The sequence below is a fragment of the Phoenix dactylifera genome, chromosome 2, assembly GCF_051530095.1.
Source record: "Phoenix dactylifera cultivar Ajwa chromosome 2, Ajwa_hap1_PhDact_Kaust_v1.1, whole genome shotgun sequence".
Classification (NCBI taxonomy): domain Eukaryota; kingdom Viridiplantae; phylum Streptophyta; class Magnoliopsida; order Arecales; family Arecaceae; genus Phoenix; species Phoenix dactylifera.
Window position 1 is genome coordinate 3,367,579 of NC_143191.1, and position 9,827 is coordinate 3,377,405.

The window sequence follows — 9,827 nt, forward strand, 5'->3', positions numbered from 1 at the left end:
TCACAGCTTGAACTCAACCAGACTAACGTTCTCTGATATTGGTTTGGAGATGTTTTGGCATTTTCAGATGCAAATTATGATGGTGTTGCTTGAGAAGTGGAGTTAAGTTTGTTTCATACGGTGACTATCCCTTATAACAACCTGAATCCACAGGACGATTTGGCCTTGGCTAACTGCCAGCCATGCTGAAATTTCTGCTTTGAGGGAAGCGTCGAGCCTGTGAAACTCTGGATCAAAATTTGAGGGAAAGAAACTGCCATGCACTCTCCAATTGTATTCTTTGCAGCTGACATGATGAGACTGTGAGTGACCTCTCTTGCTGTTTCTCCAGAGCAATCTAGGAAAAAATTTTGTTTCCTTTCTTTTTTTGAGAGAACTAACAGTCTTTTGTAAAGATAATTAAAAAGGACAAACAGTGTGGTGGATTGGACGACTTTTTGCATTGCCAGTCATGCCAGGCAAGTTTTACTCCTGCTCCTCAATTTTGCAATCTTTTGTATTCCAACTCCATGGTTGCATCTTCATCAGGGCTATAAAATTTTGCCGTCTCAATGAAAGGAGAAAAAAGAAGAAGAAGAAGAAAGGAAATACAGAAGGATTCAAGAGCTGCTGATACACCGAAAAGTGCAACTCTCTCGTTCCAGCGCTCAGAATTTTCGGTCATATTGAAATTTCCTTTATGCGACTCTCATTTAGAAGGCGTCTGAGCTTTCACTTCTGTCTCTACTGGGATTATGGCCATCCACCAACCCATGCAAACCACAGTTTACCAGTCTCTTAGGAAACGTTGCATAACCACCACCTAAGCATATGAAATGATCATAAATGAAGAGGCACAAGAAAGGATCTTGGCTCTCAAGAAGAAAGGAGGAGAAGAGAGAGCAGAGAGGGAAATGGAAAAGAAAAGGTGGTGAGAAATGCCGTGCAGAACTGCCGGGCCGGGCCGCAGCCCATCAGTCCCTAGCCCAACTCTCTTTCGGCAAATGAGCATCAGAAAACGGCATTAGAATTCTTGGCTTGTGAAGAACTCGGCAATCGTCTCGCAATCTGGCTATCAATCGGTTTTCCTCAGCCATCCACCTCAATCATGAGCCCCACCTCACAACCTCTTGACTGCAAAAATGGCAGGATTCATTGCTTATGCTAAGCTTGGCCCACAAAGTTAGACATGTTAAAAGAGGAGACTGTGAGGTCCATCTCTTGGACAAGAATCAAGTAGAAAGCATAAAAACACAAACAATATCAAGTTGGAGATATCTCACGTCAGGTAAATGTTTGCATTTTAAATTGAGCTAGTCCCTGCTAGCTGGTTGTTGGGACCAGTTGGAACATCATAGAGAACTAGTCTCCGTCAGAGTTTTTTATTTTCGGTTTAAGAGATGCTTCATTTTCCTCTTTTTATCCATAAGTTTGAATTTTTTACCATTATGTTTTTCCACGAAGAGGCCTTTTTTTCACTTCTATAAGTATGATAATACTCCGGCAAAATTGGATGACTCTTCCTTCTCTTCTTTCTCACAATTATACTTTCTCTCTCTTACAAGTTAATACAGATATTGATGGTGCTGTACTTTGGGGATGCAGTCTAAGATGTAGAAAATATGTGGACTTTGTATTCTCGAAAAAATAATTTCCACAAAACTGCCTATATAGTGTAGGAAAATAATTATCTCTAAGAGACTACCTTAAGTGATAAATTTAACCTAATTTATTTCTATTTTTTGCAGAACTTTTCTTGAGTTTTATATGTGAAGTCTCCAACAGTGTCGTCAGGGCAACTGCCGAGGCTAGTTCAAACATGAAAGAGAACAAGTCTTGTCATGCTGAGTGCCGGTACTAGTTTAAACATGCAAGAGAACAAGCCTTTTGTCTAGATATGATTTATTAATGGCGATCAGTTTTGTTGGTTGGTATGCTCATTGATTTTTTTTACATATATACTCTTCAAAATATATAAAATTATATAAATGTCTTCATAAAATTTTTATTTACACATATACTCTCACAAAATATTTATTTTACATCCATACCCTTCTTTTTCTTTCTTTTATATATATATATATATATATATATATATATATATATATATATATATATATATATATATATATATATATATATTGTAGTTGGACTGATCCACTGTTAGGGGTACAAATGGGTCGGATCGGGTCGGACCTATACCCAACTCGGTTATTTGTTCGGGTCCTAATTTTGGACCCAGATCCGATTCAGTTGAAGATCGGGTCAGGTCGGGTCCATGCCTATAATTTTTAACCCAACAGGTCATTCGGATCGAGTCTAGTCCGATTTGGATCCAGTCCGGATTCAGGTCAGATCCGGATCAGGGTTCGGGTCAGGTCCGGTCAGATATTACTGCTTTCTTTGTGCTTTTGGTTTTGGGGAAGAAAATGGGCAAATCTAATTTGGTCATATTAATTATGAGGTGCTGGGTGATCCATGACTTGAAAGACTTGCAATGGACCTCCAGAACAGATGACCCATGACTTCTAACTCAGTCAAAATTTCATATCACACTATTTTTTATCTATATGATTGATTGGACGGAACTTGGTGTCTCCCTGATTCCCTCCTAAGAAACCCATGTCTCCTTCCCGTCTGCCTTGAAAACCCACCATAAATTCACTTAAAAACGACCAATAGTACCACCACCCACACACACACAAAAAAAGAAGAGACTCTCTTGCTTGTTATCACAAAGCAAACTCATTTCTCCGAGCTTTTGCTGGATTTTAGGTGGTTTTGTGCAGCCTTTATCCTGATTTTGTTTCTCTTTTTCTGTTTCCATTACCACCAACTCAGTGCTGTTAAAGCCACCTACTTAGCATCATTTCTGGTCCTTAGACAAGCCACCTTCTTTCCAACTCAAACCAGCAGTCCTCTCTCTCTCTCTCTCTCTCTCTTCTGGGCCCAAGAGATTCTGAAGCAGAGCACAGCCGTGTGGAGCTCCTGTCTTCTTCTTCTTCTTCTCCTGGCACAAGAACATATCTAGATAGCTCCCATTCACTAAAGAAACCATCATGGGTCTGCTTCTCTGGCTTTCTTGCTGCTGTGCCTGTCCCATTTGCAGGTCGGTCACGGGTCTACGCGGGTCGGATCGGGTCACGGGTCGACCCGACCCATTTGCAGCCTTATCCACCGCTGAGTGAATCTAATCCAATCAATAATCTACTTGACTTTTATTAAATAGTATTGTAAATTTGTAATACTATTTCCTCCGCGTTGACTTGACTCCTGTTCGCCCTTTCTGAGGAGGAGACGAGAAGGAAAGCCAAAGCCCTCTTCCTTGTTTGCCGTGTCTGATCAGAGCAAGGAGGAAACCGAGGTTGTGTAATGGCGAGCGCTTTCCTCTCTTCCATCCTATCAAAAACCAGCCAAGTATTGGGCTGTGTTCGCAGTTGGGCAGTCTCGCCGTCTTCATCATCGGATCCACGCAGCAGTGTCTTGGAAGATCTGAAGGAGCTGGAGAGAACATTGGAGAGGATCCGGGCAGTGCTCCATGACGCGGAGGAGAGGGAGATACGAGACAAATCCGTCAAGCTCTGGCTGAAGGAGCTTAAAGAAGTGGCTTATGAAGCAGACGACGTGCTGGACGAGTACCAGTACGAGGTACTGCGAGCCCAAGGGGAAAGCCGAGCTTCCCGCAAGAGGAAGCGAGTGGAAGGGGACGATGAGGAACAGGTAAGTGGTCTCTTTCCACCATAGTGGTTTCAATTCCGGACGGCATGGGGGATAGAAACGTCTGAAAAAATAAGTATTTTAAAGTATTTAAATCATCTAAAATTCAGAGGATAAGGCTGATTTATTTTTTTAAAAAAATTAAATCCTTTTATAAATTTAAAACTCCAACAGGTTTCAATTCCGGACGGCATGGGGGATAGAATCAGAAAGATCAGGGAGAGGTTCGATAAGATCTCGCAGGATCGAGAAAACCTCCATTTAAAAGAGGAAGATGGAGAGCGACGAGTCCTCGAAGCTCCGTACCCAGCACCAACCAGCCACAAGGTGGATGAGTCGAGTATTTATGGAAGGGAACACGACAAACAGGCGATAATTGACTTGCTGTTTTCAGAGGGTGTGGGACATGGTATCTCCGTCGTTCCGATTGTCGGCAAGGGAGGACTGGGAAAAACCACCATCGCTCAGCTGGTCTATAATGATCCCAAGGTAAAACAATATTTCAATCTAACCGGATGGGTTTGTGTATCTGATGAATTCGATGTTAAAAGGCTAACAAAGGACATCATTGAGTGTATTACTCAAAATCCATGTCATCTTGCACAACTCAGCACACTTCAAGATACTCTCGAGGAAAAGCTGAAGGGGAAGAGAGTGTTGCTCGTGCTCGACGACGTCTGGAATGATCAGCAAAGCCATTGGGAGAGAGTGTTGCTCCCCTTCCTTGGTGCAGAAACAGGAAGAATTATCGTGACCTGTAGGAATGATTCGGTCGCTGAGATCATGCAGACAGTGCATCCTTATCATCCTCGCTGCTTGTCTCCAGAGCAGTCTTGGGCATTATTCAGGCATTATGCATTCCATGGTCGAGAACCTGAAGAACAACCACGCTTGTTGAATATGGGTAAGCAGATTGTCGAGAAGTGTTCCGGCTTACCATTGGCTGTGAAGTCAATAGGAAGCCTTCTGAGATACACGACAGATGAAGATAGCTGGATGGATGTCATACAAAGTGACATATGGGAAGTCGACGAGAATAATAAGATTTTGCCAGCTCTTAGATTAAGCTATAGCCGCATGCCAGCACATCTAAAACCTTGTTTCGTTTATTGTTCCATGTTTCCCAAGGATTATGAGTTTGACAAAGGTGAATTAGTCCGATTGTGGATGGCGCAAGCTTACATCCAGACATGTGGAGGTAGAAGAAGAACGGAAGACATTGGCAGTGAATACTTCAATGACTTGCAAAGAAGATCGTTCTTTGATTCCTATTGGTCTAAGTTTAAGATGCATAATATGATACATGATCTAGCGAAATCTATTGCGGTAAATGAGTGCTGGGCAATTGTGGATAAGAAGCTGCCCAATCACCCTGATGAGGTTCGCCATTTATATGTGAAAGCTGATGAAAAGGAATTTGGGAAATCACTGTGCTCGTATAATCTTAGGGCTTTACGGACCCTGTTAATACAGCATCAGCTTAGATTTCCAATAGCAATCCAAGAATTAATCAAGTTTCTGTTGCTACTAAGATGTTTACGGACTCTAGAATTTTGTTGGGAAAGGGAAGATGAGATCCCAGATTTACTCGGTAACCTAAAGCACCTGCGCTACTTACGTATCACATCCAACAAAATTGAGAAGCTCCCTGAATCAATATGCCTCCTTTATCACCTACAAACATTGGTACTTGATTGCCCGCATCTTGCAGAGTTACCAGATGACTTAGGCAACCTTACCAACCTACGATACTTAAATATCACATCCAACAAAATTGAGAAGCTCCCTGAATCAATATGCCTCCTTTATCACCTACAGACATTGGTACTTGATTGCCGGAATCTTGCAGAGTTACCGGATGGCCTAGGCAACCTTACTAACCTTCACCACCTACAAATTGTGAACCGGGTAAATCTCTGCCTACCAGCTAGGATCGGAAAACTAGCAAATCTTCAGAACTTGCTTGGAAGTTATAAAGTGCAGGGTGGGATAGGAGGAGTGCTAAAGGACTTGGTGAATCTCCAAGGATTTCTCAGCATCTCAGGGCTCAGGAACTTGGTCAACATAGAGCATGTCAGGGATGCCGATCTTAAACATAAGCATAAACTTGAGAAGTTGTTTCTACATTGGAAAGCGGTCGACTGCAAAAATGATCTGCGTCATAACAGATTGCTACATCTAGAATCTTTTCCAGAGAAAAATAAGGATGTCCCAGCAGATGAAAAAAGAGAGGAAGCCATGCTCAAGTATCTCCAACCTCATGCCAACCTTAAAGTTTTGTCTATAAAAGGGTATAGTGGTTCCAAGTTTCCAGAATGGGTGGGAAATCCTTTCTCCTTTGCATCACTTCAAGAAATCGATATAATCGGTTGTGAAAAAATAAGATCTCTTCCTCTATACATTCATGACTCTCTTGGAAATCTGGACGCACCCGTATCACCATCCATGCTTGAGAGGGTATATATTTCTGGTTGTCGGCAACTCACATCCATAGCAGGGCTGCATCATCTCCACTCGCTTAAAGATCTGAAGATATACAATTGTCCTCAACTCCAGCTCTTATCAGAGGAAGGACTGCCATCCAATCTTCAAGGTATGCATATTGAGGAGTGCCGACTGTTGACATCACTGTCGGGGATGCAAAACATTACTTCTCTTGGGGCATTAACTATAAGAAATTGTCCTCAACTCCAACTCTTATCAGAGGAAGGACTGCCATCCAATCTTCAAGGTCTGCATATTGAGGAGTGCCAGCAGTTGACATCACTGTCAGGGATGCAAAATCTTACTTCTCTTAAAAAATTAATTATAAAAAATTGTCCTAAACTTCATATCATGGCAGAAGATCAGCTCTCATTTGTGCCTTTTAGAGTGCAAATTATTAATTGCCCTGGATTGAGTAACTGGTGCCAAATACAAAGAATCAACTGCATTCAGGTACCCTCCATCCTAAATTTGAAGTGCTCCAATTGATCACTTGAAGACTTACACTATCGTACATTCTCAGATTGTTTGTTTTAAATCTTCTGTATGAAACTCATGCACCAACAGAGTTCTCTGATTCTTTTTTGCTTATGTACCAGGTCGCTTCAGGCAACAAGATGACTATATCGAACAAATGGGAGAACATAATGCATGGGTTTGAGCATCTTTGTTTCGGTAGTTCTTGGGAACTCTTTCTGCCAAGAGACTCCATACCCGTACTTAAAAAGCTGACCATATGGGGTTGCATAAAAATTCCACCACTACGGTGCCTGCCCAAGCTCACATCTCTTCGAAGCTTGGTTATAAAGGACTGTCCTGAAGTCCGAGTCTTGCAAGATGAATTGCTCCCATCCACGCTCGAGTCCTTGGTGGTTGATAGTTGTGAGGACCTAACATTTTTGCGGTTGGCGCAGCAAAACCGACATGCATTTGAGGAGCTGCAGCTTGTGAATTGCCCCAAGATCATAGACGTGGAAGGGTTGAATTGCCTTTTTCTCACAAAAATCTTAAGAATAGAACGATGCCCTCGACTTCGGCTTCTACAAGATGAACTGCCTGAGCACATATCTCTTTGAAACTTAGTTATAAAGGACTATCCTGGAGTCCGAGTCTTGCAAGATAGACTGCTCCCAGCCACACTCAAGTCCTTGGTGGTTGATAGTTGTGAGGACCTAACATTTTTGCAGTTAGCGCAGCAGAACCGAGATGCATTTGAGGAGCTGCAACTTGTTAATTGCCCTAAGCTCGAATGGGTGGAATTGCTGAATTGCCTTTTCCTCGAAAAAAACTTCAGAATAAAGCGATGCCTGCTTCTGCAAGATGATCTACATGAGTGCATATCTCTTCGAAGCTTGGTCATAAAGAACTGTCCTGGAGTCCGAGTCTTGCATGATAGACTGCTCCCATCCACGCTTAAGTCCTTGGTGATTGATAGTTGTAAGGAGATAACATTTTTGCAGTTGGCACAGCAGAATCGACATGCATTTGAGGAGCTGCAGCTTGTTAATTGTCCTAAGCTCGAATGGGTGGAAGGGTTGAATTGCTTTTTCCTCATAAAAGTCTTAAGAATAGAACGATGCCCTCGACTCCAGCCTTCACAAGATGATTGGCATCCATATATTCCTCTATGTGCCGACGAGGGGCTCTTACCTATGCCTTTCAGAGTGCAAATTATTGATTGCCCTAGATTGAGTAACTGGTGCCAAATACAAAGAATCGACTGCATTCAGGTACCCTCCATCCTAAATTTGAAGTGCTCCAATTGAACACTTGAAGACTTACACTATCGTACATTCTCAGATTGTTTGTTTTAAATCTTCCGTATGAAACTCATGCACCAACAGAGTTCTCTGATTCTCTTTTGCTCATGTACCAGGTCATTTCAGGCAACAAGATGACTATGTCGAACACATGGGAGAAAATAATGCATTGGTTTGATAATTTGACATCCGTTAAGCATCTTTACTTCAGTAATTTTTGGAAACTCTTTTTGAAAGCAGACTCCATACCCGTATTTGAAGAGCTGATCATATGGGGTTGCACGGAAATCCCACGACTATGCTGCATGCCCAAACTCAGATCTCTTCGAAGCTTGGTTATAAAGGATTGTCCTAGAGTCTTAGTCTTGCAAGATAAACAGCTCCCATTCACGCTCAAGTCCTTGGTGGTTGATAGTTGTGAGGAACTAAGGTTTTTGTTGTTGGTGCAGCAGAACCGATATGCATTTGAGGAGCTGCAGCTTGTTAATTGCCCTAAGCTCAAACAGGTGTATGGGCTGGATTGGCTTTCCTTCCCAAGAATCTTAAGAATAGAACGATGCCTTCTCCTCCCGCTTCCACAAGATGATCGGCAGCCATCTATTCCTCCACATGTTGAAGATCAGCTCTCATCTATGCCTTACAGAGTGAAAATTGTTGATTGCCCTGGATTGAGTAACTGGTGTCAAATACGTAGTATCAAGTGCATTCAGGTACCCTCCATCCCAAATTTGAAGTGCTCCAATTGATCACTTGAAGACTTACACAATCGTACATTCTAAGATTGTTTGTTTTAAAGCTTCTATATGAAACATATGCAAGTTCTCTTATTCTCTTTTGCTAATGTACCAGGTCGCTTCAGGCAACAAGCTGACTATATTGAACACATGGGAGAACATAATGCATGGGTTTGATGATTTGACATCCGTTGAGCATCTTTGCTTCAGTAATTCTTGGGAACTCTTTCTGGAAATAGACTCCATACCCGTACTTGAAGAGTTGACCATATGGGATTGCACGGACATCCCACCACTACGGTGCCTGCCCAAGCTCACATCTCTTCGAAGCTTGGTTATAAGGGACTGTCCTGGAGTCCAAGTCTTAGAAGATAAACTACTCCCATCCACGCTCCAGTCCTTAGTGGTTGATAGTTGTGAAGACTTAACGTTTTTGCTGTTGGCGCAGCAGAACCGAGATGCATTTAAGGAGCTGCAGCTTGTGAATTGCCCCAAGCTCATGTGGGTGGAAGGGTTAAATTGCCTTTTCTTCCCAAAAATCTTAAGAATAGAACGATGCCCTCAACTCTCGCTTCCACAAGATGATCGGTAGCCATCTATTCCTCGACCTGTCAAAATTGCAAGTAGCTATACTTGCATGTTGGCTAATTGCTCTGTTTCTTTATCTGTTGTTGCAGAGAAAATAGAGAGCAAAGAAACAATCGACGCTGGAACACAAGAGAAACAAGTGTTGGATAGTGTGAAGATCGAGCATGCTAATAGTGCAGAATCATCGGTATGGATCAGCACAACCCTATTAAATCCATTCTTAATTTTTTATCTAAAGAAAATTTTTAGTTTCTTTATTTCTTTTTTCCTTCGATACAAAATTAAACATGTGCCGGCATGGCGCGCAGAGATACTGTGCCTGCAGGTGTTTGGCATGAGTATGGGCACCGATATTTAAATCCTTGGTCAACATTAACCAAGTTTGATTGCTGCCATATTCTTTGAATATATAATTTGTTAAATAAAAAAATCAGTTTCTTGTCCAACTTGATCGTTTATTTGTTGGCATTATCCTGGCATCAATTCGTTTTTTATTTTTTGGGAAATGATCTTGGCATCAATTTCTGAATGATCTTAACTAGTAGTGTGACACCCTGTTCACGGC

General features: G+C 42.0%; 1 protein-coding gene across 1 annotated transcript; it reads left to right on the top strand.

The window, feature by feature from the left end:
• Nucleotides 1-3,217: 3,217 nt before the first annotated feature.
• LOC103722208 (putative disease resistance protein RGA3) lies at nt 3,218-9,262 on the top strand. The gene is made up of 5 exons (XM_039133523.3): nt 3,218-3,699; nt 3,871-6,633; nt 6,780-7,910; nt 8,057-8,650; nt 8,790-9,262. The coding sequence occupies exons 1-3, from the start codon at nt 3,352-3,354 to the stop codon at nt 7,254-7,256; spliced, it is 3,588 nt and encodes a 1,195-aa protein (XP_038989451.3). The 5' UTR covers nt 3,218-3,351; the 3' UTR covers nt 7,257-7,910; nt 8,057-8,650; nt 8,790-9,262.
• The last annotated feature ends 565 nt before the right edge of the window (nt 9,263-9,827 follow it).

Coding starts and splice junctions, on each gene's coding strand:
- LOC103722208 (XM_039133523.3), top strand. CDS start 3,352: ATGGCGAGCGCTTTCCTCTCTTCCATCCTATCAAAAACCAGCCAAGTA. Junction 3,700..3,870: donor AAGGGGACGATGAGGAACAG/GTAAGTGGTCTC, acceptor AAACTCCAACAG/GTTTCAATTCCGGACGGCAT. Junction 6,634..6,779: donor AAAGAATCAACTGCATTCAG/GTACCCTCCATC, acceptor CTTATGTACCAG/GTCGCTTCAGGCAACAAGAT.